This window comes from Martes martes (assembly GCF_963455335.1).
Source record: "Martes martes genome assembly, chromosome: 2".
NCBI classification, from domain to species: domain Eukaryota; kingdom Metazoa; phylum Chordata; class Mammalia; order Carnivora; family Mustelidae; genus Martes; species Martes martes.
In genome coordinates this window covers 15,136,864-15,164,595 of record NC_137889.1, presented here as the reverse complement: position 1 = coordinate 15,164,595, position 27,732 = coordinate 15,136,864, and the positions used below count along the sequence as shown (strand labels likewise).

Sequence of the window (27,732 nt, the reverse complement as noted above, 5' to 3'; positions counted from 1 at the left end):
CAATTTGGGCAAAATTTTCCCCGTTTGGGCTAAAATCCTGAGTGGGTTTCCTTTATCGTGAGGAATGACCTCCACTCATATTGAATATGAAGTCATTAAAGCATTGCCTTTTCATTTTCATCCTTCCGTGAGAATTAATGGCAGATTTTAAGTGAAAGCTGCTTTCTCCTTAGCATTAAGGTGGCATGTGCTCTGAAATAAAAATGGGAAATTACTGGGAATCTTAACGCTTCTCTGCTTGCCGGTGTCTTTGCTTACAGAATACAGTCAATCCTTCCCCAGATGATACTTTGATATCTTTCTTGCCTCTCGCCCATATGTTTGAAAGAGTTGTAGAGGTAGGCCTTGTTTTGTTCTTCTGCGCGCGCTTGCTTGTTTGTTTGTGTTCTGCTAAGTTGTTGTGTTTTCCAGAAAGTACTTCCCTTGAAAACCAGTGACATACACATTTCGTTTTTACCACTTGCACACATGTATGAGCAACTGATGCAGGTAAGTTTTCAGGGCAGCGTGTCATCCCCAGAGAGAATTGTTTGCACGGCCCCCTTTTAGAAATGGCGCTAATTACTTAAAAGAGTATAAATGTTGGGGGTAGGGGGAGCCATCTGAGTACGTGAACTTTAATCATTCATTTTAAAATTAGAAGCTCAGGCTTCTGCAGGAGATGCACCTGGGCATGATTCCAGAAAGATTAACTGTCAAAGTAGAATTTTTATGAATGCCATCCTGCAAAGCTTCATGAAGCCTCTGCCTCTGTAAAAAGCTGCTGGTTTTCCTTGTCTTGTTCATAAGGTACAAGTCAGCTTAAGATTCATTTTTTTCACCAATATTCCAAGTGCCCTTGGAAAAGCAGGATGATCTTTAGCTGACCTTAGCCTCGCCTCCCTTTGTACGACTGTGTGACGACAACCATCTCTTTAACTTCTCCAACAATTTTGGATCCTGTACTTTAGGAAAAAACAGTGGGCACCATCCATTCATTTAACAAATATTTATTGAGCTCTGGCTGTATGCCAGGCACTGTGCTGAGTGTCAGCGACTGAGACTAATCGAGAGGTGACTAAGAGCGAGTGGCCGTTTCATCGGCTGCTGGCCCATAGTGTACACTTACCCTAAAGGACCAAGGGTCACGAGATCCCATCTTGGGGCTGTTACCTCTCCTCCTACACACCTCAGGAGATCTTGTGAGTTTCCAAAGCGATCTCAGACGGGTTGATAATGGCCCGTATATACCTAATTGCAGTTTGGGATGTGTGCCTGGGAGGCAGGCCATCGAGGACAAAAACCCTCCTCGCCCAGCTTGAATTTTTAAACCATGAACCAGGCTGGATTTACCTTTCTAGTGGTTTCTGCCTTCAAGCCTGAGACCATTTGTACTTCTGTGGCGTCATCTTTTGAATCTCTCTTTCTCTTTAAAATTTAAAACAGCCAGACTGTGGGTCAAGTGCATACGGCTTGCCGGTGCGGTTTGCATCGGGTGGGAACAAACCCATGGAGTAGATCATAGCTGAACATCGAGCCACTGTGCTCTTTGACACCCCGGTGTCTCAACTGCAACATAGTGGCTTTTCAGACATTTTTTGGTGAGATTCAGATTTTTAAAAATGAGACTTTAATACGCTTGGCAAGTAGCCAAGTTTGCAAGTAGCTCTGTTGTTTGGAGAACAAATTAGGCCTATGTTTTCTAGGCAAGTGAAATATTGGGATTACTTAACACCCTGTCATTCACTCACCAGCTGTTTATCCTAGAGCTGAAATAGCAGAAACTCCATGATAATCACTAAAAACAACGTAGTCTGGTCTCTTACCAGCGCCTTTATCTTCAGGGTGATCAAGAGAAAGACCACACTTTGATGTTGTGTAATGACCGGGGAAGTCAAGAATGTTTTTTGAAAAGCGACCAACGTGTGGGAACTTCGTGGTTTCTGGACACTGGTCCGAAATGCTAAAACAGAAGCCTTGTGTGTCTGTGTGTATGTTGTGTAGTCCCTGCTTTGATGACGACATGGGGGTTATTTTTGTTCCCTGCTCTAGTGTGTAATGCTGTGTCATGGCGCTAAAATAGGATTTTTCCAAGGAGATATCAGGCTGCTTATGGATGACCTCAAGGCACTTCAACCCACAATCTTTCCCGTGGTCCCCAGGCTGCTGAACCGGATGTTTGACCGAGTAAGTTCCAAGGAGCAGCAGAGTGGGGAACAGAGCACTGGACAGGGAGTCCGAGACTCTGGTTCAAACCGGGCCAGCTGGATACCTTCTGTACTCTTGGTCTCGCAGAAGTGTGGTTTACCTGTCAGTAAAACCAGAATGCATTTATATCACAGAGCCATTAGTGAGGTTTAGAGGAGAAAAACACATGAACATATTTTGTAAACCAGAAGGCCCAATACGGGTGGAAGGTGGGAGATCATATTATTTGTACCATAAACACTTTAGAGCCTCTGTTTTCTCATCTGCACGATGGGCCGTTACCTCCTCCCCCTGCTGTCTAGTTCATAAAGTTGCCAGTTGCATCACATGAGAACTATAACTATGAAATGGTTCTAGAAATTGTAACATTCATACGCACATAACATTACTTACTTAGCCACACAGAAAGAAGTGACAAGCCAAGCCAGGGATGCAGACGGCCAGCCCCTCAGGGCAGGGAGGTCACTGTGGTACTGACCACCCATCCTGGGTGAGACCAGTGTGTGGCGTGAGCAGTCTTCCAGGTTAATTTGGATGGGGTAGTTTTCATGTTCTTTATTGTAAGGCAGGGCTTCTGTGATCCATGAGAACCTTTGGTGTTTTTTCTTAATGGTCCTTTAAAAACCACTTGATTGAGATACATAATTCACATTCCATATAATTCACCCATTTAAAGTATAAAATTCAAAGGTTTTGGGTATATCCACAGAGTTCTGCAACCATCACCACAGCCCATTTTTATGACCTCAGAAAGAAACCCTGCATCTGTCCTGTAGCTGACTTCTACCCCCTTCCACTCCCAGGCAAATGCATCTGATTTTTTAATCTGTAGATTTCCCTATTCTAGACTTTCATATGAATGGAATCACGTAACGTGTTCTTCCGTGACAGGTTTCTTTCACGAGGTTCATCCATGTGATGGCATGTGACAGTACTTCATCCCTTTTAATGGCCAAGTAATATTTCACCGTGTGGCTACAACACATTTTATTTCTCCTTTCACGCATCGGTGGGCATGTGGGTTGTTGTCACTTTTTGGCCATTATGCATAATGATGCAATGAACATTTTCATTTCTTTTGGGCACTTACCTAGGAGCGGAATTGCTGGGTCCCATGGTACTTCTGGTTTTAACTATTTAAGGAACTACTGGTCTATTCTCCACAGCAACCACGCCATATTACACTCCCCCCAAGCAGAGGCTGAGGGCTCCAGTTTCTCCACATCTTCACCAACATTTGTTATTATCTGACTTTTCGATTCTAGCCATCCTCGTCATTTTGTAACTCTCTTTTTCCTTGACCCGTCAGATTTTTGGGCAGGCAAACACCACACTGAAACGGTGGCTGCTGGACTTCGCCTCCAAGAGGAAAGAAGCGGAGCTCCGCAGTGGCATCATTAGAAACAACAGCCTGTGGGACAGACTGATCTTCCACAAGATACAGGTGACACATTCACAGCTCTTGTCTGCCGGGGAAACTCACTTGGCCTTTGGAGTGTCTGTGAGGGCTCTTTCTTAAAGCGAGGTACGAAGCTGAGAGAGAAGGGCACGTTTTTAGTAAACCAGGCACGTTTCTAAAAATTAAGGACAAAGCCAGTACTTAAACCTCAGTATCTCATGCAAATCTGAACAACATGGTAACATGGAGAGGCAGAAAAGGAATCAGGGTATTGGAGCCTTTCTAATTTTTTTTATTTTTTATTTATTTATTTTTATTTTTTTTTATTAAAAGTCAATTAGCCAACATGGAGTACATCATTAGTTTCAGATGTAGTGTTCAGTGATTTATCAGTGTAATTTTTTAAAAAAGAGATTAATTTATTTGAGAGAAAGAGAGGAGGAGTGCAGGGGCAGAGGGAAAGGGAGAGAGAGAATCTCAAGCAGACTCCCTGCTGAGCGCAGAGCCTGACGTGGGGCTCCATCTCATGACCCCGAGCTCATGACCTGAGCTGAAATCAAGAGTCAGGTGCTTAACTGGCTGAACCACCCAGATGCCCTGAGCCTTTCTAATTTTTTATTTTGCTTTCCTTTTCTGCAATAAGTATGTTACCATTGACATCATTTTATAGGCACCTGTGATTAAGAATATGGAATAATGATACTATGTCCCGCAAAATGCCCCAGATGTGGTGGTTGCCTCCAAGCCCACCAGTCTTGTTCTAATTCCTTCTAAATACCTGCAGGTAGAGGTGTTGGCTTGTGTTGAGAGAGAGGGGGGTAGCCTCAGGGGGCAACCAGCTACAGCCAGGCCTTCCTCTTTCGGGTGCCCGAGAGTTCTCTGTGCAGCCTGCAGGGAAGGAGCTGGTGGATCCGGGCACTGGGTTTCCAGAAGGGGTCTTTGAGGAGCCCACCCACGTGCAGCCATTGGCCCCTCACTGTCTCCCCTCTCCTTGCCTTGCAAGTCGAGCCTGGGAGGAAAAGTCAGGCTGATGATCACAGGAGCCGCGCCCGTGTCCGCCACCGTGCTGACGTTTCTGAGAGCAGCGCTCGGCTGTCAGGTGAGGTGGGCGTCCCTTCTGCTCGTTGTTTCCAGCTTTTGCCAGCCCAGGTCTCTCCTCTCCACAATGGCATTCTTATAAGTGGGTGTCTTATTTTGGTTTGGAAGAGCACGTTATTCCCAGGTTGCTTGGAGACAGGAGTGGGTCTGTCTTGTTCCCTAGGCAGGAGGTAATGGGATGTGGCCACCACGGACTGGGGGAAGTACCAGCCAGGAAACTAGGCTTTCATCAGGCCTGAGGGGATGGGGATGGGTTGCAAGTGAGGAGCTAACCTGCAAACCCTGGGGAGAACCTGCCTTGAAGGGCGCAGGGGAGGCAGCAGGGACCAGGTGACTAACAAGATAGGTGTGGGGCGCAGTCATGAGCAGACAGAGCGAGTGCCTTCCTGGGCGGGTCATGTGCAGTGTGACCTGTCAGGCCAAGTCAGTGTCCCCCTCGCCTGTCTGCAGGAGGGCAAGTAGAAGATGACCGTGGACAGTGGCCAGGGTTTCGGGTTGGGGGGAAGATCTTTGGGTGCCATTGTAGTAGTTCTGAACAGATTTTAAAAAGAGACATGTTGCCATGGTTAGCCGTCACTCAGGAGTGAGAAGAGCGTCCTGATTTGTGCCCTTGCAGAACAGTGTGACTGTTCTCTTTACTAACATTTCGTCTCTTGGTGGTCCAGTTTTATGAAGGCTACGGACAGACTGAGTGCACTGCCGGCTGCTGCCTGACCATGCCTGGGGACTGGACAGCAGGTACGAGCCGTGGGACACTCCTTATGGGAGTCTTGTTATTCCAGTGGGAATTCTTGGAATTGGGTTTGTCCTTGGTTCCTTGACCGACGGAAGTTCCGTGTCTCGGGTGATCAAGCCTTGGGGCAAAGGGTCTTGTAAATCAGGGATCCTCATGGAAAAGGTCTGCTGTGGCAGAGCGCCTGTGCTTGGAGGACGAGCCGGAAGGCGGGTGGTGGTAGAGATTCACCTAGAATCTGAAGCTGACAGCTGAGGGAAGAAAGCCCTTTCCACCGGGTTCAGAACATTTGGCCTCACAGAGCTTTCCGGGAATGGATTCGGGTCAAATTATTTGCTGGTAAATTTGACTCAAGTTTACACTGGGTGCTGGGCTGGGAGTTGAGCCCACAGAGAGTAAGAAAGAAGTCATTTCTCCTGAAAGGCACAAGGAGAGGCAGATACAGAAATTACCCAGTGGAGCAGCTGTCCTTGAGCACATCGGTGGTTTCATCCCAGCATCCCTGGGGCCTAAGTCCTGCTCCCTCTGACAGGAAGTGATTGTTGGTGGAAAAGCACATAAACAGTGTATAGGAACTTACCCAGCCAGAATCCCACCCCAGGTCTGACCAGTGGTACATTCTACGCTCTGGTAGGCAAACGCTGCTGACGTATTTGCTGTAGCATAAATGTGAGCACTGTCTGGGAACTTGGATTCTCACGTCCAGACTCTAGGAGCACAATTCTGCTGGGACTCGTACTGACGGTCTCTGAACCTTCTTCATGGTTTAATTTTTAACCACTGGTTCCTTACCAGGCTAGAGAATCTGGAACAGTGATCTCTTTACACAGACATTATGAAAACATAGAAGGAATTATTTGTGTTGCTCTTGAAACCTATCTCATTTCTGTTGTTTGTTTGTTTGGAAAAAGACAATCCAATCCTAACAACTTCTGGCAGGAGAGTTGAGTTAGCTGTGAGAATGAGATTTTTTTTTAAGGTTTTACTTATTTATTTGAGAGAGAGAGAGAAAGAGATAGTGAGAGAGGGCATGAGTGAGGAGGAGAGGGAGGAGCAGGGAGCCAGATGCGGGGCTCCATCCCAGGACCCCGGGATCATGGCCTGAGCCGAAGGCAGACACCCAACTGACCGAGCCCCCCAGCCCCCCCCCCACCATCCTATCTTAAACTTAAATCTAAAACGTGTTCCCCCATACTTAAGGAAGTGAAGACCATCTTGGTCAGAAACAGGTGATGTCAAGAGAGTAATCCAGTTGGCAAAGCTGTGTGTTTTCTCTTCTTAGAGGAAGTAGGGAGTAGAGAAGTCTGAGTGAGGGAGACGACGCAAACAATGAGCACAGGCCATCAGATCATAGGAACCTGGTAAAGGTTTCAGAACGCTTGCTTCCAGGAATTTGTAGAAACCCTCACAATCCACAGCCCGAGTACTTATACTTTGAAAAAAATAATTTGGGGCCTCAAACTGGGGAAAGGTCCTAGAGACTCGTGAATGTTTGTCTCTATTCTGGAAATACACTCTCTGTGCTCACCAGGGGAGACGGGCTATTGTCGCTGCAGACAGACGTTTACACCAGCTGTTCTCCTCGGGAGCGGGCCTGTTGGCCATAAAAGTCATTTGGCTTAAGGATAGTAGAAGTCCTCCTGGGAATGATCATTCTTTTATTTACCACGCAGGCCATGTTGGCGCCCCAATGCCTTGCAACCTTATTAAACTCGTGGACGTGGAAGAGATGAACTACTTGGCTTCCAAGGGTGAGGGCGAGGTGAGTGGCACCCCCCGCCCACTCCTCACAAGTCGTTCACCCACACTGCCATTCCTCCTGATAGCTCGGCCACTTGTTGGCAGTGTCACGTAAAGCCACCGAGCTTGATGTTCTTGGTGATCCTGGATCAAACAGGCTTGTCTTTGAAGGTACCCTTATGTGGGAGGGGATCACGCATGTCTCTTCTGCCAGACACCGCAGGGACTTGGGCTCGAGAGCGTGCAAAGGCTCCTGTGCCCGAAGGCCTGGAGCACGGTTCCTGACAACTCATGGCCCTGGAGACCTATTAGTGAGCCACTGGCTAGTGGAAGGAAAGCCTAATGACTTCAGAGTGATTTCCTCCTCTTTGGGGTTTTGAGCCGGAACCTCAGGCAGTCATCAGCTCTACAGCTTGACTGGACTGATGTCGTTAGGGTAAGGGGACCCAGAGGCATTGGATGTACCTCCGGGGTCCCAGTGTGGTTCCCTGCTAGCTCCCTCTGGATCGTGGAATTCAGGGCTTCTCACTAAAGGTTGAGATACGCAACACACACACACACACACACACACACACACACACACACACATATTTTCTCCATAGAATCCCCCCGTCCCGTAAATGCTCTTTACAGATCACCTTTGTCCCCCACAATTCTATCGAGATGTCATTGACATACACGCTGTATGCGTTGAGAGGAAACAGCATAATGATTTGACGTCCATCTATGGTGGAGTGATCACTCCCCACAATAAGTCTCCTTCATATGCCATCATCTCACAGAGATACAAGGAAAACAGAAAAAAAAGAAAGATTGTTTTTTCTTTGTAATCAGAAGTCTGAAGATCTCATCTCTTAACTGTTAAATGCAGTCACAAATCTGTGTGGGCGGAGGTCACTGGGCTGTCATTCTGTCTCCGGTGCTTACCTGAGTCCTAACTGGAACTTTCGGCCCCCCCTTCCACTTCCCCCCAACCGCCCCCGCTCCCAATCTTTCTCTCTTCAGGTGTGTGTGAAAGGGCCAAATGTATTTAAAGGCTACTTGAAGGACCCAGCAAAAACAGCAGAAGTTCTGGACAAAGACGGCTGGTTACACACGGGGGACATTGGAAAATGGCTTCCCGTAAGCTCTCCCCTCCCCCCTTCACACTTTTCTTCTGCCCGTTGCTGTTGTGCGACCTCACTTTTCCCCTCCCCTGCAGAGGTGGGTAGCAGGGAGCCTCTTCCATTTCCTGCAGAGAACAACTTTATACTCATAGCGTGCCTGGGTAGGGTTTTCACTTGAAATGTAGCGAGTATGTTTGGTTTTGATGCGTGACATCAATTCCGATGGGTGCTTCCCGTTTGAAATCCAGAGAGAACGGTGTATGGCTTTTTCTGTATCAGTGCTGGGCCTCCACGTGTAGGCCTTAGTTCCAGAAGGTACAGGGTACATTGTGGTCAATGGCCAGGAAGGAGGTGTGGTGGGCAAGAAGTTGCGAGCATATGTGTTTCTTAGGCTTGCCCTCTCCTTAAAAATAGGGTAAATATCCCATGGGTTAGGCCAATGCCTTTGAACATAGTCTCAGAATTATTACTATAGACAAATGCCGGGTCCATCAGAGGAGGGAAAAGATCCTTAAAGAAACCACAACCGTGGGTTTGAGCAGTTTGGCTGGCCGTGACCAATTTGGACTTGCTTCTTCTAAGTTGTCCCCATGTTGAACTGCTCTTACTGAAATGGCTTAGGCCAGTTTTATCATTGCATGATTTTATCATTGCATCGTCCTGTTGTTGTAGACTTAAGGTGCGTGAGACTCCCGGAAATTTTTATGGGTTTGAAAAATGTTCCCCCTCCCCACCCACTTAATTCAGACTTCAGAATACCAAGGTGTTCCGAAATACATTAAGTCGCTTCTTTCAAGCGTCAGTCCAGTTCTGGCTTGGGCTCTAATAAACACATTTCATCATCGCCTTGACCTCAGCCTGCTTCTTGGGGACGTGGCGCAGGACCAACGTGCAGTGAGAGAACCAGAGAAACTTCCCTGCGGCCAACTTTTGGAAGCACAGGAAAGCCCCCGGGGGTGGGGTTCTGACAACCAGAGGGGACACGGTGGCATTTGGCATGTCTGGTGCAGGGGTTGTATCCTTCCCACGGTCCCAACGTGGGCCTGATGGACCTGCCCCAGGGCCCAGGAGTGAGCCCCTCCCGCCCCTCCCACCCACCCCCTCACAGCACCTCCCCTCCCCACCCTCTCATACACAGAACGGTACCTTGAAGATCATCGACAGGAAAAAGCACATATTCAAACTGGCACAGGGAGAATACATAGCACCTGAGAAGATCGAGAACATCTACATGCGGAGTGAGCCTGTCGCTCAGGTGTTTGTCCACGGAGAAAGCTTACAGGTACGCGCATTCGGGGCTGTGAGCTGAGTCACACGGGCGCGGCCGGGGCCTCAAACTCCGGGCGTTAGCAGGGCAACGGAAGGTCTGCAGTGAGGACTGAATTGCCTTTCTCGTGTGACATGCTGGAACATTATCGGGGTTTGCTGCTTGGCATTTCTCATCCAGAAAAATTTTTCTCTTTAAATCCAATATTTTTATTTCACCTAGAGTGTTCTGGCATACCAAGGGCAGCTGGGTAAGGATATTAGGGGGTGGGTAAAATGTGCTTCTAAATTTAAACTATGAAAGGAAATATTGATGGGTTGATTATAAGAAAGTTTAGAATTTTCAACATATTAAACCCATGGTATTTGTGCTGTGTCTCCAAAATCGTGTGTGAGCAGTGGGGATTATGAGCCAGTATGTACAGTTGAAAACCAAGGTCAGTATCGTAGCGGAACATCTCATTGCCAAAATGTCAAGTAGGTGGTGTCAAGGAAGAGAAAAGGGCCTGGTCCCCTGAAAGCTAATCTTTTTATGAATCTTGAGACTTTTAAATACTTGTTGAAGAATATTCTATTATCTTATAAGGAATGCACCTGTTTTTCTTTGAGAGTATACCTGTTTTTCTTTGACCTAGAATCTTTTTTTTTTTTAAGATTTTATTCATTTGACAGAGAGAGAGAGAGTACAAGAAGGGGGAGTAGCAGGCAGAGGGAGAGGGAGAAGCAGATACCCCACTGAGCAGGGAGCCCGAAGTAGGACTCAATCCCAGGACCCTGGGACCATGACCTGAGCCGAAGGCAGACGCTATAACCAACTGAGCTACCTAGGCATCTCCCTTTGACCTATAATCTTAACATACCTTTGACTTTTATTTAGTTTTATTGTTACTAAATTGTAAAAGATGTGGCACTGGAGATCTAAAAAAATGAATCTTTATAAATTTTTTTCTCTCCTTTTTAAAGCAGTTACTTGATGTCTATGGTCTCACTGCTTGTTTGACCCTCTTTTATTAAACTGTATACATGCACACACACACGCGCACGTGCATGCGCACAAAAATAAAAAATTAGGGTTTCATTAGATTTTGATTCCCAGGGTTCCTTTTTAAGATATTTAATTGAAAAATTCCTGATGCCATCTTTATTTTAGAGCTGGGAGCGCTTAACCTGGGCGCAGTAGACTCCTGGGGCTGATAATATGTTCTGAAGAGAGGGTCTGTAACTTCTGTCAGATTCTCCCAGGTCTCATGCAAAATGACAAAGAATCGCTATTTCAGAACATCCAGATCAAGCCACCTAATAACTCACTTGTCTGTGTTAAAGGCATTTCTCATAGCAATTGTGGTACCAGATGTTGAGACATTATGTACCTGGGCCCGAAAGAAAGGATTCGAAGGTTCCTTTGAAGAACTGTGCAGGAACAAGGTAAGGCTCCGGAGTGTGTGGTCGGCCTCCTTGGACCTTGGCATGGCATGGGGCCTGCCTTCAGAGACCGCCAACACAGCAAGCCTGTCGTTTTCTCACCTTCCTAGGACGTCAAAAAAGCCATCCTGGAGGACATGGTGAGGCTTGGGAAGGATTCTGGCCTGAAGCCATTTGAACAGGTAAGATTGGCGTCATGGAGCCTACACCCCTACAAAACCCATCTCTGACTTGAGGATTTTGTATGAATAGGTATGGAGCACAAGAGGACCTAAAGAAATGACAAACGGCGAGCTTTGGCCCGGGGAGGGATTTCTCTAACGAGGGCAGGCACTCTCTTTCCCTAGAGGTTGGGATCCAAGCCCGGGGCCTGTCCTGGGAGCATCTCCTGCCCTGTGTTGAGCGAGCCGCTGGCCTGAGGCCCAGGAGGGACTGGACGGCCGCAGGGTCTCCATCTCCTCCTACCAACGTGCTCTAAGGCCCAGCTTCCATCGGCCCTAGGTTTGGCTTTAATGGCCTCATTTATTTGCAGGTCAAAGGCATTAGTCTTCACCCTGAATTATTTTCCATCGACAACGGCCTCCTGACCCCAACGATGAAGGCGAAACGGCCCGAGCTTCGGAATTATTTTAGGTCACAGATAGATGAACTTTATTCCACCATCAAAGTTTAACGCGAGGACGAAGCCACCCACCTCCGCAGTCTCCTGGAGCTGCTGGCCTTCCCGGCGGTAATCTTGACTAGAGCGCGCATAGGAAAGGGAGCGCCCATGTTTGACTTGTGCATTCGGGGTTCTCGTCATAGGAACATTAGAGGAAACGGAACACTGCCTTACGGTCACTTCCTGTTGCAGACCGTGTTTATGGTGATACACAATTTCCTAAATGAGCCTTAAAATTGTCAAGGGGAAACTATCCATGGGCTAAGTTATTTGAGACTTCCTCAGTATTAAAAAAAAAAAAAAAAAAAAAAAAAGACGGGTGAAAACTTCTGTCTCCCTGTTTTTCTAACCAAGGGGTTAGGACTTTGCTATTTCCGAGACGTCTGCTACTTGCCGCAAATCCTGCAGGTGTTTTGCTGCTCTGCAAAGTACAGTGCACTGGAGGGAAGCTGTCCCTTAAAAGCAAGGACTGTCCCAGCTGGAGGACGTCACAAGTGGACCAGAGATTCTTTCTTAATCCCTGCCTCCTCCCCTTCCCCGCCTCACACACACTCCCACCGGGTCTCGGAGCGGCCGGGCTTCTCCACGGTCGCTCTTGTCCCGGAGGAGCAGAAGGTTCCCGGCGAAGGAGAGAGCAGACCCCGCTCAGACCAGCACAGACGCCGGGTCTCAGATGAACGGCTGCTCAACTGAGCGAACGGCTTCCGGTGCCCACAGAGCAGAATGTTCTCAGACCCAATTCCCAACCCCCTCCCCCCCCCCCCCCACCGATCCCTTCCCAGGGGTTATTAAAAAATCTGCCTTAGACTCTGCAGTGAAGACAAGCATTTCAAGAAGGAAATAATTACTTGGATCGACCATGCTCAACTGTGACGCCTAGTGAACTGTCCCCCTTTATCTCCGCCGAAACAGTCATTCTTTGTGATGGCCGACGGATTTTTAATGTGGTTTTCATATCAAAAGATTGTGGTGTGATTAAGTGGCTTTTTCCCAACCCCAAATCAATTCTCAGGCAGGGCATGTCTTTAAGCCTATTAAGGGAGTAGGTACACTTGGGCACTTATCGAAATGGACAGTGAGAATGAATGCTCTTACTTACAATGCTACCTGATTTTTATGAAATGTGTTCGACAAGCCAAAATTCTAGGGTGTAGAAATCTGGAAAACTCATTTTCTGGGATTCACTTCTCAAGGGATTTTTTTTTTGTTTTGTTCTTTTTAAAGTTAATTTGGGAAGTTAGCTGCATTTCACTTTACTGCAAGTCTTTGCCACGTGTGACCGAATGAAGTTGTCGTGTACACACTGAAAGCAGCTGCTTTGGGGTTTGTGAGAGTCTGTGTATTACCCACGCACGACAGGGTTGGCACTGAAGGATTGTCACCGTAGTAACACTATTGGGTAGCCTAACTTCATCCGTGTGTTCTTAATTGCACAAAAAGTCAATAATTTGTCACCTTGGGGTTTTGAATGTTTGCTTTAAGTGTTGGCTATTTCTATGTTTTATAAACCAAAACAGAATTTCCAAAAAACAATGAAGGAAACCAAAATAAATATTTCTGCATTTCAAGCGAGTGAAAGCTTCTCTTTTCCTGTCAGGGCTCGGGCTTGGGTACGCGCAGGCACTGAGCAGAAAGGACCCTGGGCCACAGACCCGTCCTCCCGCGGCTTCCCTGACACCCCCATAGGGTGACCCGGGACCTCGGGGTTCTCTGGCAACTGCCCTGCTATGTTGCACAGAAGAAAACCATGGTGTGCATAATATGGATATTCTTGGAAATGCAAATTCTTTGCTGGGAAGCTCTGTTTCCGGAGACATTGGCTGTAGTTGGTGGTTCTGCGGGGGATTTAATTCTGTGTATTTTAGTAGTTCTCTTACTAAGCACTGTTTTAGAAGATGTCTCATTTGCAGCAGCCAACCTGTTCTCTTTCCCTTTCCTCTGTTCTCCACGCTGCGCTATCATCGTAAAGATTTCCTCTTCTGTAGGTGTTCACCAGTCAGCCCCGGTTCCTTAGGTAGTCTGCCGTGTTGAAATCCGCCTCCCTCCCTTAAATCTCCTGTTTGGTGTGGAGATGTTCGGTTTTTTTCCTCTAAAACTTAAGGCCTGTTCACATATCTCTGGCGAGCCATTCTGCCTTTCATTTGAGTTAATAGTCGTCTCCCCTTTCTCTCCCTCTTCCCCTGAGCTGAGGGAAGTGTGACGTCTTCCCACTGGGCACGACCTTTCTTTTCCCTCCCTTAGTGCCCAACACAGCCTGCAAACCAGTAGGCATTCATTTAATCTCATGTGAACAAATGCTTGCAATTTTCAACAAAGCCTCTCCTGGGATGAGGTTGACGGTCATGCTGGGTTTTATCCTTTTTTTAAAAAAAAGTGGTAAAACACACATAACATGTATCATCTTAATTACTTTTTTTAAGATTTTATTTGTTGATTTGAGAGAGAGAGCATGAGTGAGGGGCAGGGGGCAGACGGAGAGGAAGAAGCAGACTCCCCACTGAGCAGGGAGCCCAACTCGGGACTCGATCTCAGGACCCTGAGATCATGACCCAAGCCAAAGGCAGACGCATAATTGATGGAGCCACCCAGGCGCCCCTCATCTTAATTATTTTTTAAGAACCCAGTTTGGGGTCACCTGGGTGGCTCAGTGGGTTAAGGCCTCTGCCTTCGGCTCGGGTCATGATCCCAGGGTCTTGGGATCGAGCCCCGCATCGGGCTCTCTGCTCGGCAGGGAGCCTGCTTCCTCCTCTCTCTCTCTGCCTGCTTCTCTGCCTACTTGTGATCCCTGTCGAGTAAAAAAAATAAAATCTTTAAAAAAAAAAAACAACCCAGTTTGGAGGCATTAAGTGCATGCACGTTGATGTCCAACCATCAGCCCCTTCTGTCCACAGAACACTTTATCCTGTGAATGGGAAACTCTGCTCATTAACCACTAACTTGCATTCCCTGCCCCCCCCAGCCCCTGGCAAACACCGTTATCCTCACTGTCTCTGTGCATTCCCCTGCAGGTAAATCCTACAGTGTGTCTGTCTTTGGGACTGGTTATCTCCCTTATCGTACTATCCTCCGTGTCCATCCATGGTTTGCCACGGGTCAGAATTTCCTTCCTTTTTATTTTATTTCATTTTTGTTTATTTTTTATTATGATAGTAAATTTTATTTAGTGCCAGGACAATTTATTGTGCCAAGAGCATATTCCCTTCATGACAAATTCAAAGGAGTAACCTCTGGCCTCTTTGAAGGACCATAGATACTCTTTGTTACACTCTTACTAATTCCCTTTGATCTTTTATTATGTTCAGTTAGCCACTATGCAGTACATCATTAGTGTTTGAGGTAGTGTTCAACGATTTATTAGTTGCATGTAACATGCTCATCACAACACGTGCCCTCCATCATGCTCATCACCCGATTTCCTTCTTTTTTAAGGCTCAATAGTAGTCCGTGGTAGGCACAGCCCGCATTCTCTTTATCTGTTCCTTTGGTGATGGGCATTCGAGTGTTTCATACCCTTTAGCTATTGAGAATAATGCTATTGAGATTAATACTATTAATTAATACTATTAGTAACCACTAATTACTAATGATACTAATAAAGACTAATTACTAATACTAATAATACTAATAAATACTAATTACCAATAATACTAATAAATACTAATTAATATTATTAGTTTTAATTAGTTTTAATACTAATTAGTATTAATATTAACTAATTAATAGTAGACTATTAATAGTAATACTATTAATACTATTGAGATTAATAATAGCTATTTAGAATAACTGAGCATGGGCATACAGATACCTGTTTTAGTCGCTGCTTTCAATTCTTTTGGGTGTGTACCTAGAAATGGAATTGCTGGGTCATATATATGGTAACTCTATGCTTCATTTGTTGAGGAATTGCCATCCTGTTGGCCCCAGTGGCTGCACCACTCGACATCCTCACGAGCATAGTACCAGGGTTCCGATTCCTCCACATCCTGTCTATAAACGTCCTCTCTGGTTGGTTTCTGTGTTTGTGATAATACAAATCCTAATGGGTGTGAAGTGTTATCTCAGGGTGGTTTTGCTCGGCATTTCTGTAATGCTTAGTAAGGGCGAACATCCTTTTCCTGGGCTTACTGGTCATCTGTATATCTTCTTTAGAGAAGTGTCTTTTCAAGCCCTTTGCCTATTTTTACAAATTGGGTTGATTGTGCATTTTATGGAGCTCTAGGAGTTCTTTATATATTCTGGATACTAATCCCCAAACACTGTCTTTCAATTCTTAACTTCCATGGTGCACTGTTTGGGGTCCGAGCCCTGTTCAACAGCAATAGAGAACCAGTGGCACTCTTCCCACTAATCAGAGCCCAGTGCTCTGTGTCTCAAACCCAGCTGGAACAGAAGACAATGGCTGCCTTGGAATGAGACAATCTTCTCTTCTGTCCGGACCTCCTGTGTGTTAAGCTTGTCTTAGGGACAGCCAGGGAGCAGGTGTCTCCCCACTGACAAGTGGCGAGGAGGTGTGAGCAGGGTAGCGCTAAAACCCCAGGGGTCTTTCTGCCCTCAGAGCACCTCCTGCCCCTCCCTGCAGCGCCTCCCCCAACCCGGTGACACACCCCCATTCTAGATCTAAACTCAGAAAGGCTGTTTGTTGTCAAATATATTTGGCATTTGGTAAATATTTTTGCCTCTCATTTTTTCGATTCCTTGGAAAAAGAAACTAAAATGCATCCGATGTTGCCACATGCCACGCGCTATTCTTAGCATTTTACTCAGATGACCCACTTTACGTTACAACCCTTAGAGCCAAATGCTGCCGCTGTCCCCGTTTTACAACAGGGAAATCTAGGCACACAGGGGACGTGATTAGTGTCACACACCAAGCAGAATGGAAGCTGGAGCTGAGCTTCCAACCTCGCGCTGTGGATGTTTCTTCTTGTCCACCTTCTGCCATGAACTTCTGACCAAACACGTCGGTGGGTCATTTCTCGGCCCTGCCCGTTCTGCGTCCAAGCGTCAGTACGAATGGCTTTGATTCCTATCCTACCATTGCTCTTTGTCATAGCAGGGCCTCATACCCCTCCCCGGAGTTTTGTTCTGGTTTTATGGCTAATCCAAAATTAAATCTGGTTGCTCTTTTCGACGTTGGTAACCCCAGATCTGTCAAGGACTCAAAGTCTGGTAGAACCAGCCGCTCTGTTTTAGAGGAGAATGTGTGTGAGGCTGTGTCGAAGGCATATGGCTGGTTCATGAGATCCCTCAGAAGTTCTAGAAATCCTCACTGATGGGGTCATAGCAGCTGCGGGTTGTACTAGGAAGTACTGTGTGCTACACTCCTGCACGATGCTGTTTGGTTCCCAACTTATGTCTCCATACAGGACTCTAGGGACCCATTAGGGGTGAGTCCACAATTACCATCAGCTGCGCGCCAGACATGGTTCTGTGCAGTGGGATCACAGCAGCGAGAGCAGCAGACTAGACCCTTGCCTGGAACAGGCTCACCTTGTAACACAGAGAGAGGGACAGACCATCCACAAAAAAGCAATCGAATGAGTTCAGATTGTGATGGGCGCTTGGAGAAGAACTGAGAGTGTACTGGGGAGGGAACCACAGGGCCTGGTTTAAGTGTTGGGATCAGAGAAGGTCCCTTTGAGAAGGTGACACTTATGGTGACGACATGAAGAACGAGGAAGGGGAACTGCCCTTGCAGGGTTTGGGGAAAGAGTGCCCAAAGCAGACTTGTGAGTGCAAAAGTGAGAAAGCATGGGATGTATTCTAGGATCTGAAAGAAAGTGAGGGAGGCCAGAGCATCATAACTGAGGGCAAGTGTAGCATTGGAAACAGTTACAGAAGGAGGGCCAGGTTACCAGAAAGGAATCTGGAAGTGACTCTGGGTTCAGGAGGAGACCACTGAGGGGTTTCAAGGCAAGGAGTAACATTCCCTGAATTACCCTTTTCAAAGGCTGCTCCTGGCTGCCACAGACTCTGTGATCAGAGAAGAAGCAGAGAGACCACCCAAGGACAGCGTGGGGCATGATGGCGGCTTGAGCCAGGTTGGTGGCCGCAGAGATAGGAAAGGGGTTGGATGTCGGGGTGTGAGCACAGTTGGGGAGACGCGCATCTGCACTCACTGAACTGGGAAGACTCGATGGGCTTTGGGGGAGGGAATCCGGAGGTTGAATATGGACAGTTTCTATTGAGGTGCCTACAAGACAAGCCGGTGAAGACAAATGGGTGTCGTGGACTCAGAAGACCATCGGGCTGGAGATAACATACTGGCAAGTCAGCAGCACGCAGAAGGTCTCAGAGACTTCGCCAGGTAACCCCGGGGAACCAGAAAATCTGGATGGGAAATAGAGGAGTTCCCAAGACAGAACCTGCCTTGCATATCTGAAAGGGCATTAAGGAACCAGCCATGGGGACTGAGAATTACCCGCCACGGAGGAAGGTGGGAAACCAAGCACGTGGTGTCCCGGAAGCCAAGAGAGAAAAGTTCCGGGGAGGGAGGGGATCAGTTACATCACATGCTGTTGAAAGGTACAGTATGGTGGGGACAGAGGACCATCCACTGGATTCTGCCGTGGTGACAACCCTGGACAGAAGTGTTCCAGCAGAGCAGCGAGGACGGAAGCCTGTTGGGAGCGAGTGTGGGCATGGGCTCCTGGAAAGTCAGGAAGATGAGCGAACTAGTCCTGAATTTTGCCGCTGCACGACTTCTGGTGCCTGGCTCACCTTTTCTGTTGTCCCTTCCCCTCCATAGTGTGATGTCCATCACCGTGTCGGACAAGTTTCCTTCATTAGCCAGTCCCCAGGTGCCCCCAATCTCTCCCCTGTATACGCACCTGTTTGCAGCTATGTCATGTCACAAGGTGGAGGTGCGTAAATGCCGTGGACTCCAGAATTTTTAGCCATATTTCTGGCACAAAAGGAAAGCCACATTTTTCCTTTTTGACTTTTATTTCCTTTGCCCTGTTGACTTGCTCAAATGGTAGACGTCTTGCTGGATGAATTCTACTTGTTTCCAAAGGCACAGAGATGGACCGATCTTAGCCAGAAGCAGGGGTTTTTCCACAAACACGCGCTGAATGTAAGTTCTTAGCCACTCACTTTTGCTGAGATTTTTAATGAGGGGACGGAGAATGGTTTTGACTGTCAGATTTCCCTTACAGAAATTGTCCTTGCTAAATACTGAGGCTACTGGATTCCCGCCCCCACCCCCCCCCCCAGCCCCACCAGGAACTCTAGGCAGACTTCCTGCTTTGCATGTTAAAATGGGAGGGTGAGTCATGAGAGTGACAGCTGGCAGGGGTGCGGGGCAGTGGGCTGCCACAGGGGGCCCTAAGCACCAGGCACTGAATGGGACACGTGTGAAGCATGTGTGAAACCGGTTTGCTCACATTCTGCATTGAGCAACAGGGGCAGATGCAGAGGGACTCTCCCTTAAGAGCCCTGTGCTTTCCCACACCCACTGATACGGGCCCCACCCTGCTGAGCTCGGCCGGCTCCCCGGCCACACCCAGCCGGGCTGGCGGGCGGTGGGCCCTGCACCAGGCGGGAATTCCGCCCACCACGCCGTCTTTTTTGTGTTCTTCCATTGCCTCTCAGTGGCATCCACCCGCCCCCGGTCCCTCCTGCCTGGTCAGGGTGGCAGCCGTCTCCTGCTGGGACAACTGGCACCAGCCTCTGAACTGGCCTCCCTATCTCTCTGTGGGTCTCTACTGACTCACCCTCTGTTCCTCTACTTCGCAGCCAAGATGAAGTTTCTACACCCCCAGCCCATCACGTGGTTCCCCTGTGTTAACCTTCAGAAAGCTCCACTTGCCCCCAAGTCTGCACAGCTTCCTACGCTTAGAGGAGCGCTTCCCAGCTGTGCATCAGATCCCCTGGGGAGCTTAAAATGTCCATCTGGATTTGGATTCAATACATTTGGCATTGGACCTGAAATTGTACGTTTTGAATAGGTTTCTCGGGGGATGCCAATGCTGTTGGTCTGTGCGTGACACCTTGAAGAGCAAAGAACGGGGGGACCCCTGCTTGGATCTCTAGCTTCATCTTTTGCCACCTCCCCAACTCTGTGCCAGCCACACTGAATGTATTCTAACTCCCAGAATGCATCCCACTCTTGCTCACCACTGGGCCTTTGCACATGAGCACTCTCTTACCTTGGCCTCATGGACTCCTATACCTTTATTCCAATTAGACGGTCAATGCCGCTTCCTCTAGGAAGTCTTCTCCTATTCTCCAAGCCCAGGAAATAAAAAGTCAGGCACGTCTGTGTCCTGGCAGTGGTGTGAGGTGGAGGGGTGGGGTAGCTGGTCATGATTTTCTTTATGCTAAGTGACAAGGTTAAATAAAGAGGTGAGTAAGTTGGCTTGTGAGACATAGGGTGGCAGCCAGAAGGAGTGTGCTAGGGGGGAGCTGTTTACTCCTACAGAAGGTTCCAAAAAGAAGGTTTTTGTGTCACCTGGGGGTTTGAGAGGGAAGCCTGTCGGCCTGACCTGAGGTGGTCTGGCTGATGGCACCTTGATTCTTTCGCTGTTTTGTTCTCAGCTGAGCAGACAAGGATCCCTGAGGTAAGGGCACCAGCTGCCTCCTTGGCCTCTGGGGACAAAGTCAGCTACACAACTCTGAGTGCTGTCAGGCCGCCCAAAAGTCGTGGCAGAGTGAGCAAGGTCATTACAAGGATGAAAACTGTTTTTAGAAACTTCTTTTTTTTTTTTTTTTTTTTTTGGACCACAGCTTGAGAGCAAATCATGGAGACAAATTTCTATTGTAGAAATTTTATGTCTCTTATTTTCTTACAAAAATCTCTTCCTGGCGGGTGTTCTTTTTTTCTCTTTCTCTGCTTAGGTGCTCATGGGTTCCTCTTACAAGTCTGAGTTATAAAATGAATTCCTCTGCAGGTCGGAATCAGTGATTGCTGGGCTGGAGAAACCCTGAATTTTGCCAGAATGCTCCTGCCCCAGACCCAAGCCTGCAGGGAGCCGGGAATGGAATCCGAAACATGTGACACGGCAGGTCCTGATGCAGGGGTCAGACCTACTAGCCATGTGATCTCAGCTGGGCTAGGAGTGGTGCCAGTTAGGTCTGGAAAAAGTAGGACGTTGGTGGCAGAGCAAGTAAGTTCAGCAGTGGGATCAGAGCCAGGGAAATGCCAGAGAGCTTGTGACACGCGGAGGGATCTAACGTCATTGCAGTTTGCCACAACGGAAAATCTTTCTGCCTTCCAACTTTAAAATACACCGAATAAAACTTCCTCTCTGAGTTTTATTTCCTCTTTTTCTGAAAGGGAATATCTAAGCCGAGGTCTCCTCCTCCCTTGCCCCGGCCTTGCCCTCCTGGGACGTTTTCGGTTAGTTTCCCAGCATCATAGTCCCAGATGTGGAGCAGTTGGTCTGTTTAAAACAGATAACGACTTGAGTTTCTTCCTGAAGAGAACGGCCAAGTGTAGTGGGTTAATCTGTGCACCCAGTAATTCATAGGTGCTGCAGGAAGTTAAAAAACACAGAAGGAAAATTTGAGAAGGAAATTACTTTCTGTGTTTTCTTTTCCATAATAGAAAATCACACCCTTTGCCTCTAGGGAAACTTACGGGAGTGACAGTGGGGCAAGGAAAAATGAGTTGAGCAACAGGTAGTAAAGATGTGTAGTCTTGGGGTGCCTGGGTGGCCCAGCTGGTTGAGCATCTGTCATTGGTTCAGGTCATGATCCCAGGGTCCTGGGATTGAATCCTTCTTCCCCTCTCCCAAACTCGTGCTTGCTCACTTTCTCTCTCTGTCTCGAAAAAAAAAAAAAAGAGAGAGAGAGAGAGAGAAAGAGAAAAAAAGAAGAAAGGTATGTAGTCTTCTCACTCATCTTGAACAGACTTACTTTTAATTTTTAAAATTTTTAAAATTTAAATTCAATCTAGTTAAAATACAGTGTATTATTAGTTTCAGGGGTAGAATTTAGTGATTCATCAGTTGCATATAAGCATGTGATGGAATGAGCATTGGGTATATAACACCCAATTGGGTGTTATATGCTCATTCCATCACATGCCCTCCTTAATGCCCATCCCCCAGTTACCCCATCCCCCACCTCCCCTCCAGTAACCCTCAGTTTGTTCCCTAGTCTTAAGAGTCTCTTTCAGTGGGGCACCTGGGTGGCTCAGTTGTTAAGTGTCTGCCTTTGGCTTAGGTCATGATCCTACATGATCCTGCATGATCCTGGGGTCCTGGGATGGAGCCCAGTATCTGGCTCCTTGCTCTGCCGGAAGCCTGCTTCTCCCTCTCCCACTCCCCCTGCTTGTGTTCCCTCTCTTGCTGTCTGTCTCTCTGTGTCAGATAAATAAATAAAATCTTAAAAAAAAAAAAAAAAGAAGAGTCTCTTATAGTTTGTCTCCCTCTCTGTTTTTATCTTATTCTATTTTTCCTTCCGTCCCCTGTGTTTATCTATTTTGTTTCTTTTCAGAGTCCATAGTCTCTCATGGTTCACCTCCCCTTTGTTTCTTACAACATCTGAATACACGAGCTCCAGTCTCTAATCACATTTTCAAACCTCCAGGCCCAGTTTTTGTCTGCCCTCCGGTGGCCACATCTCTGTACGTGAAGTTCAACAGAAAAGCTAACTTGAAAAAAGAGCAGAGGCCCTATAAGAAAGGGTAAGTTGGGGTTTTTTTGTTTTTGTTTTTTATTTCAGAAGTGGAATATCCATTTGTAATTTGTTTTGTAAGAATATAGATTTTTGCCAGAAGTTTTAGGAATTGCTCCAACATTGCTTTGGTTTTTGTTTTTTTAATTTAAATTCAGCTTAGTTACCATACCTGGAAACATTCCTGGAAATCTACCTGGAACATTATTAGGTTCCTGGTAGATTTTGATGATTTGTCAGTTGCATAAAACACCCAGTGCTCATTCCATCAAGTGCCCTCCTCAGTGCCCATCACCCAGTTACTCCATCCCCCATCCCCGACCCCCCTCCCCTCCAGCAGCCCTCAGTTTGTTTCCTGAGATTAAGAGTCTCTTATGGTTTGTCTCCCTCTCTGAATTTGTCTTGTTTTATTTTTTCTTCCCTTTCCCTATGTTCATCTGTTTTGTTCTTAAATTCCACATGTGAGTGAAATCATATGGTATTTGTCTTTCTCTGACTTACTTCACTTAGTATAATACACTCTAGTTCCACCCACGTCATTGCAAATGGCAAGATTTCATTCCTTTAGATGGCCAAGTAATATTCCATTGTACTATATACTACATCATCTTTATCCATTCATCTGTTGATGGACATCCGGGCTCTTTTCATATCGTGGATCTTGCTGTTATGAACATTGGGGAGCATGGACCCCTTCGAATCAGTATTTCTGTATCCTTTGGATAAATACCTAGTAATGCAATTGCTATATGTTAACTAACTTGAATTTAAATTAAAAAAAAAAAAAAAGAACCAAAGCAATGTCGGAGCAATTCCTTAAACTCCTGGCGAAAATTTGTATTCTTACAAAACAAATTACAAAATCCATTACAAATGGCTATTTTTTATATATATGTGTGTGTATATATATATACACACACATATATATGTGTATATATGTGTATATACAGACTTTATTTATTCTTTACTGTATTCTTTACCTGTTATCTTTATGACAAACCTGTAAGATAAATAATAATATTCCCGTTTATATTCTTATTTAGAAATCAAACTAATAATCCTAAAATATTAAACTAATATATCCTAAAACATAAAGCTAATATGTATCACCCAAATCCACAGGGAAGATATATTGATTTCCACAGGGGAGTGTTCATGCCCAGCCACTCCATTCATCCCAGGGTCCAAGATGTTTTATACGTCTTCATGTTCTGCATGTATATTATAAAAGCAATACTTGCGGGTTTTTTTTTTTTTTCATTTTCCAAACATGCAAGTATGTTCTATAACCAAGGGCCCCCACCCACCTGCCCACCCACCCATGAGGATGTCCTCCAGCTTCTCCACCATCACTTTTCCTCCTCCGGTTGCTCACACTGCCCCAGGCTACCTGCAGGGGTGAGGGCCCTGCTCCCTCCACTCCTGCGTGTTCAGCCCCCTTCCAACTCACCCCATCTTGGCCCCTGGCCCTAATCCTTCACAACCTCCCTAGGTACACGGAGACAAAGTTGTTGAGTTTAACAAACATGCACAAAAGGTTAATGGTGTTGGGGGACAGCATCCATCAGGGACCATCTGAAAACAGAAAATATGGGCTGTGGCTTCCTTGAAAAGTAATCTGCCATTGTCTTCACAGTGAGTTTCCCAGGAACTGGATCTGTCCTTGGCTACAGCTTCTCTGATCTGCAGGGCTTCTCCTCTTCCCTTGACTGACCCTTCTCCCCTCCCCAGGTGCCAGCCTCCAGTCCCCTGCCCCATGTTTCACTTACTTTCTTATGAGCCGTGGTATTCGCCTCCTCCCCCCAGACTGGGCTCCGCACTTGGCTTTCTATGTTCAGACCCTCATGCAAGTTCTGATCTTTGCCCCAGCGGTACAAATAACCATGGAGGCTTTGAGATTGTCATTGGACACTAAAGTCTTAGGCACGGCTCCCACCCACCCTCTTTTTTTCTTTTTTTCTCTTTTTTGAGATTTTATTTATTTATTTGTCAGAGAGATAGAGTATGCACACAAGCAGGGGGAGTGGCAGGCAGAGGGAGAAGCAGGCTCCCCACTGAGCCGGGAGCTCGAAGAAAGATTTGATTCCAGGACCCTGAGATCATGACCTGAGCGCAAGGCAGACGCTTCACCGACTGAGCCACCCTGGCATCCCTCCCACCCACCCTTTGACCAGAACAACTGAGAGTCTTCTTCATGTTACGGTATTACTGCTTTATCGTGCTACGCACGCCTGGGAGATCCGGGAACTGCCCCCTTTCCTCTCTCTTTCCCTCATGCACTTTGAGAATCACTGCTCTAAGCTAACAGTGTAACTGAGAGGGCAGCATGTGAGTTTGGCGTTAGAACGACCAGGTTGGAATCCTGCCTTCCCTATGACTAGCTCTGCCAGCCTGGGCAGGTTTCTGCAGAGGATTTCAGCTGTCTGTGTCCACACCATCCATTTTCTACGTTCTCAATTTCCAACCCCTGTCAACCACCGCTGTTCTAACAGGAACCCATGTGCTTCCTGGACACTAGCGAGTGTATTCCAGTTCTTTGGCTGCAGGAATTGGTTCAGGGGTCATGTGTTTGGCCAAACAGCTGTCTAGATGCTGCTGTGAAGGCATCTTTTAGATGTAATTAATCTTTAAATTAGTAGACTTTGAGTAGGGCGATTTATTCGCCGTTCTGCTTTGAGTAGAGCAGAGTGTGGGTGGGCCTTGCCCAATCAGTTGAAGGCCTTACGAGCAAAGACTGGAATTTTGCCCACGATAAAAAAAAATATTCTGCCTCAAGATTGTGGCCTAGAAATTTTGCCTGAGTTTCCGGCCTGCTGCCCTGCAGAATTCAGACTTAAGGCTGCAACCTCAACTCTTAACCTGAACTTCTAGGCTGCTGGCCTACCTTCTCGTTGTAGACTCGCCAGCCTCCACAATTGAATGTGTGAGATAATTCCTCAGAATAAATCTCTCTGTTGTGTAGATGTATACAAATACACCATCCAGAGTGCTGAACTTCTTCCTGTCTTGACAGTTGGGTATTTTCTTTTTTATATACATATACATGAAAGAGAGATTTATTTTATCTGTATAAATATACATATACACATTTATAGGAGATATGTGTGTGTTTGTGTGTACCTCCTATTGGTTCTGTTTCCCTGGAGAACTCTGACTCACCCAGGTAGGTATGTCACCAAAGCTGGACGAATTAGAATAAAAGCTCAGGCCTTTTTCTGGGAATGCTGGATATAGCCACTCTCTTTCTTTGAATGACGGACTTGGAACAGCTGCCATGTGCCGGCTCTGGACCCAAATCCCAAGATCTAATGCAGGCACCACCACTAACCGCCTGTGGGGCTGCTCCTTTGTTTCCTAATATGTAAGGTGGGATTATAGTATTTACCACATAGGGTTATTGAGAGGTTTTAATAAGTACTAAACCCTTAGAACAATGCCTGGATCATAGTCAATGCTCAATAAATCCAAGCGATGATGATGGTGGTGGTGGTGGTGGTGGTGGTGATGGTGATGATGGTGATGATGGTGATAATGATGGTGGTGGTGGTGATGATGGTGCTGACGATACTGATGATGATATACCCAGCCCAAGGAAAAAGCTGATGTACAAGGAGAGTGAGAAAATGGATTCAGAGCCCTGATGGCTTGTCAGATCTCCAGGTCAAACTGAGCTTGACAGCCAGCCTACCTCTGGACACAAGCTCATAAATTCCTTTTATTTTTTTAAACCTACTTGGGCTGAGTTTTTATTTCATCCAGAGTGCTCAACAATTTCCTGTCCTGCCGGTTGGGCAGTTTTGTTTTGTTTTGTTCTGTTTCAGACCCACAAGCACAAGAGCCACGACCCTTTTCCCAGAAAATGGAGCTACCTATCCACTCTCGTTAGGGTGGTAGGAAATCCTGAGATTTCTGTGGCTCCAGGAACCCTGTTTCCACCCATCAGCAGGGAGGTACTTTCAATTCCTCAGAGGTGATTTACTCTCCAATGGCAATTGCACAAATAATTCCTGGGTGGGGTGATTTCACTAAGGAGGCATCAGGGAGGGCCTATAAACCATGGAAAGATAAGGGGCTTAAGGAAAATGCAAATCAAAAACATAACAGGATAGCATCAGCTCACTAGTTAGGTAAAAATGTAAAAGTCTCAAAAGCTCTCAGTGCTGAAAAATATATGGAGCCAAGGGGACTTTTATATACTGCTGATGTGGGGTTTTAAATTGTAGTCTACCAAACAAGGTATACAAATGGACATTATCATGTAGAGCTGAAAATATCCTTATCCTGTGAGATGAGAATATTACTACTGAGTCTATCCTTAGACTCTCAGACAGATGTCATGTGAGACACAAGAATATTTAGCACTGCATTGTTGGTAAGAGCAAAAAGACTGAAAACAACTGATGTATCCATACACCTGGGAAATGGAGAAATAAGATGTGGAATAGTTACTTAAAGCATTACAAAGACAATTAAAAAGAATGAATTACAGCTGCATGCGTTGATGTGGTTAAATCTGCAGATCATAGCTTTGATTAAGAACACTTGCAGAATACACACCAAATATCATTTACAGAAAGTTTAGAGCCATACAGTAATTCATACATTATTTAGGGATTTATCAAGGTAGCTCCATTTTCTGGGAAAAGCATTATAAGCCTTGTGCTTGTGGGTCTGACACAAGTCAGATGAGTGGTTATTGTTGGGGTGGGGGAGATAATGGTTTATTTTCTAATCCAGCGATGAGTACATGGGTGTTTGTTTTTGTTTTTGAGAGAGAGTGGGGAGAGAGGGACAGAAAGAATCTTTTTTTTTTTTTTTTAAGATTATTTATTTATTTATTTATTTGAGAGAAAGAGTGAGATAGCATGAGCAGGGGAAAGGGCAGAGAGAGAAGCAGACTCCCCGCTAAGCCCCACACCAACCAGGGAGCTCCACGTGGGACTCTATCCCAAGACTCTGGGATCACGACCCCAGTCAAAGGCAGACACCCAACCAACTGAGCCACCCAGGCATCCGGGAGAGAGAGAACCTTGAGGGGACTCCACGCCCAGCACAGAGCCCATGTTAGTGGTGGGGTGGGGAGGATAGGATCTCATGACCCTGAGATCATGACCAGAGTCCAAAATCACCAGTGGGATGTTTAACCAAACTAAGCCACCCAGGTGCCCTATGGGTGTTCTTTTTTAGCGTTACATTATGTATATTCTTTTTTTTTTTTAAAGATTTTATTTATTTATTTGAAGACAGAGATCACAAGTAGGCAGAGAGGCAGGCAGAGAGAGAGGAGAAAGCAGGCTCTTCACAGAGCAGAGAGCCCGATGTGGGGCTCGATCCCAGGACCCTGGGATCATGACCGGAGCCGAAGGCAGAGGCTTTAACCCACTGAGCCACCCAGGCGCCCCTATGTATACTTATTCTTTTGTGTGCATGAAATATGCTATAACTTTTTATTGTGGTAAAATATACATAACACGAAACTCAGTATTTTAATCATTTTTAA

General features: G+C 46.5%; 1 protein-coding gene across 4 annotated transcripts in view; it reads left to right on the top strand.

The window, feature by feature from the left end:
• ACSL1 (acyl-CoA synthetase long chain family member 1) overlaps positions 1-13,180 on the top strand; it is a 65,031-nt gene extending 51,851 nt beyond the window's left edge. For 2 of the 4 annotated variants that reach the window (XM_080797694.1, XM_080797695.1), the window contains exons 11-21: positions 261-338; positions 2,032-2,166; positions 3,497-3,631; positions 4,590-4,685; positions 5,350-5,422; positions 7,091-7,179; positions 8,163-8,279; positions 9,402-9,545; positions 10,853-10,954; positions 11,062-11,133; positions 11,484-13,180. In XM_080797694.1, coding sequence (XP_080653820.1) covers positions 261-338; positions 2,032-2,166; positions 3,497-3,631; positions 4,590-4,685; positions 5,350-5,422; positions 7,091-7,179; positions 8,163-8,279; positions 9,402-9,545; positions 10,853-10,954; positions 11,062-11,133; positions 11,484-11,624 — 1,182 coding nt within the window. In that variant the 3' untranslated portion in view covers positions 11,625-13,180. Of the gene's footprint in view, positions 1-260; positions 339-411; positions 490-2,031; positions 2,167-3,496; positions 3,632-4,589; positions 4,686-5,349; positions 5,423-7,090; positions 7,180-8,162; positions 8,280-9,401; positions 9,546-10,852; positions 10,955-11,061; positions 11,134-11,483 lie in introns of all 4 variants that reach the window. The other 2 variants (XM_080797696.1, XM_080797697.1) reach the window with 2 other exon arrangements.
• Positions 13,181-27,732: the final 14,552 nt, after the last annotated feature.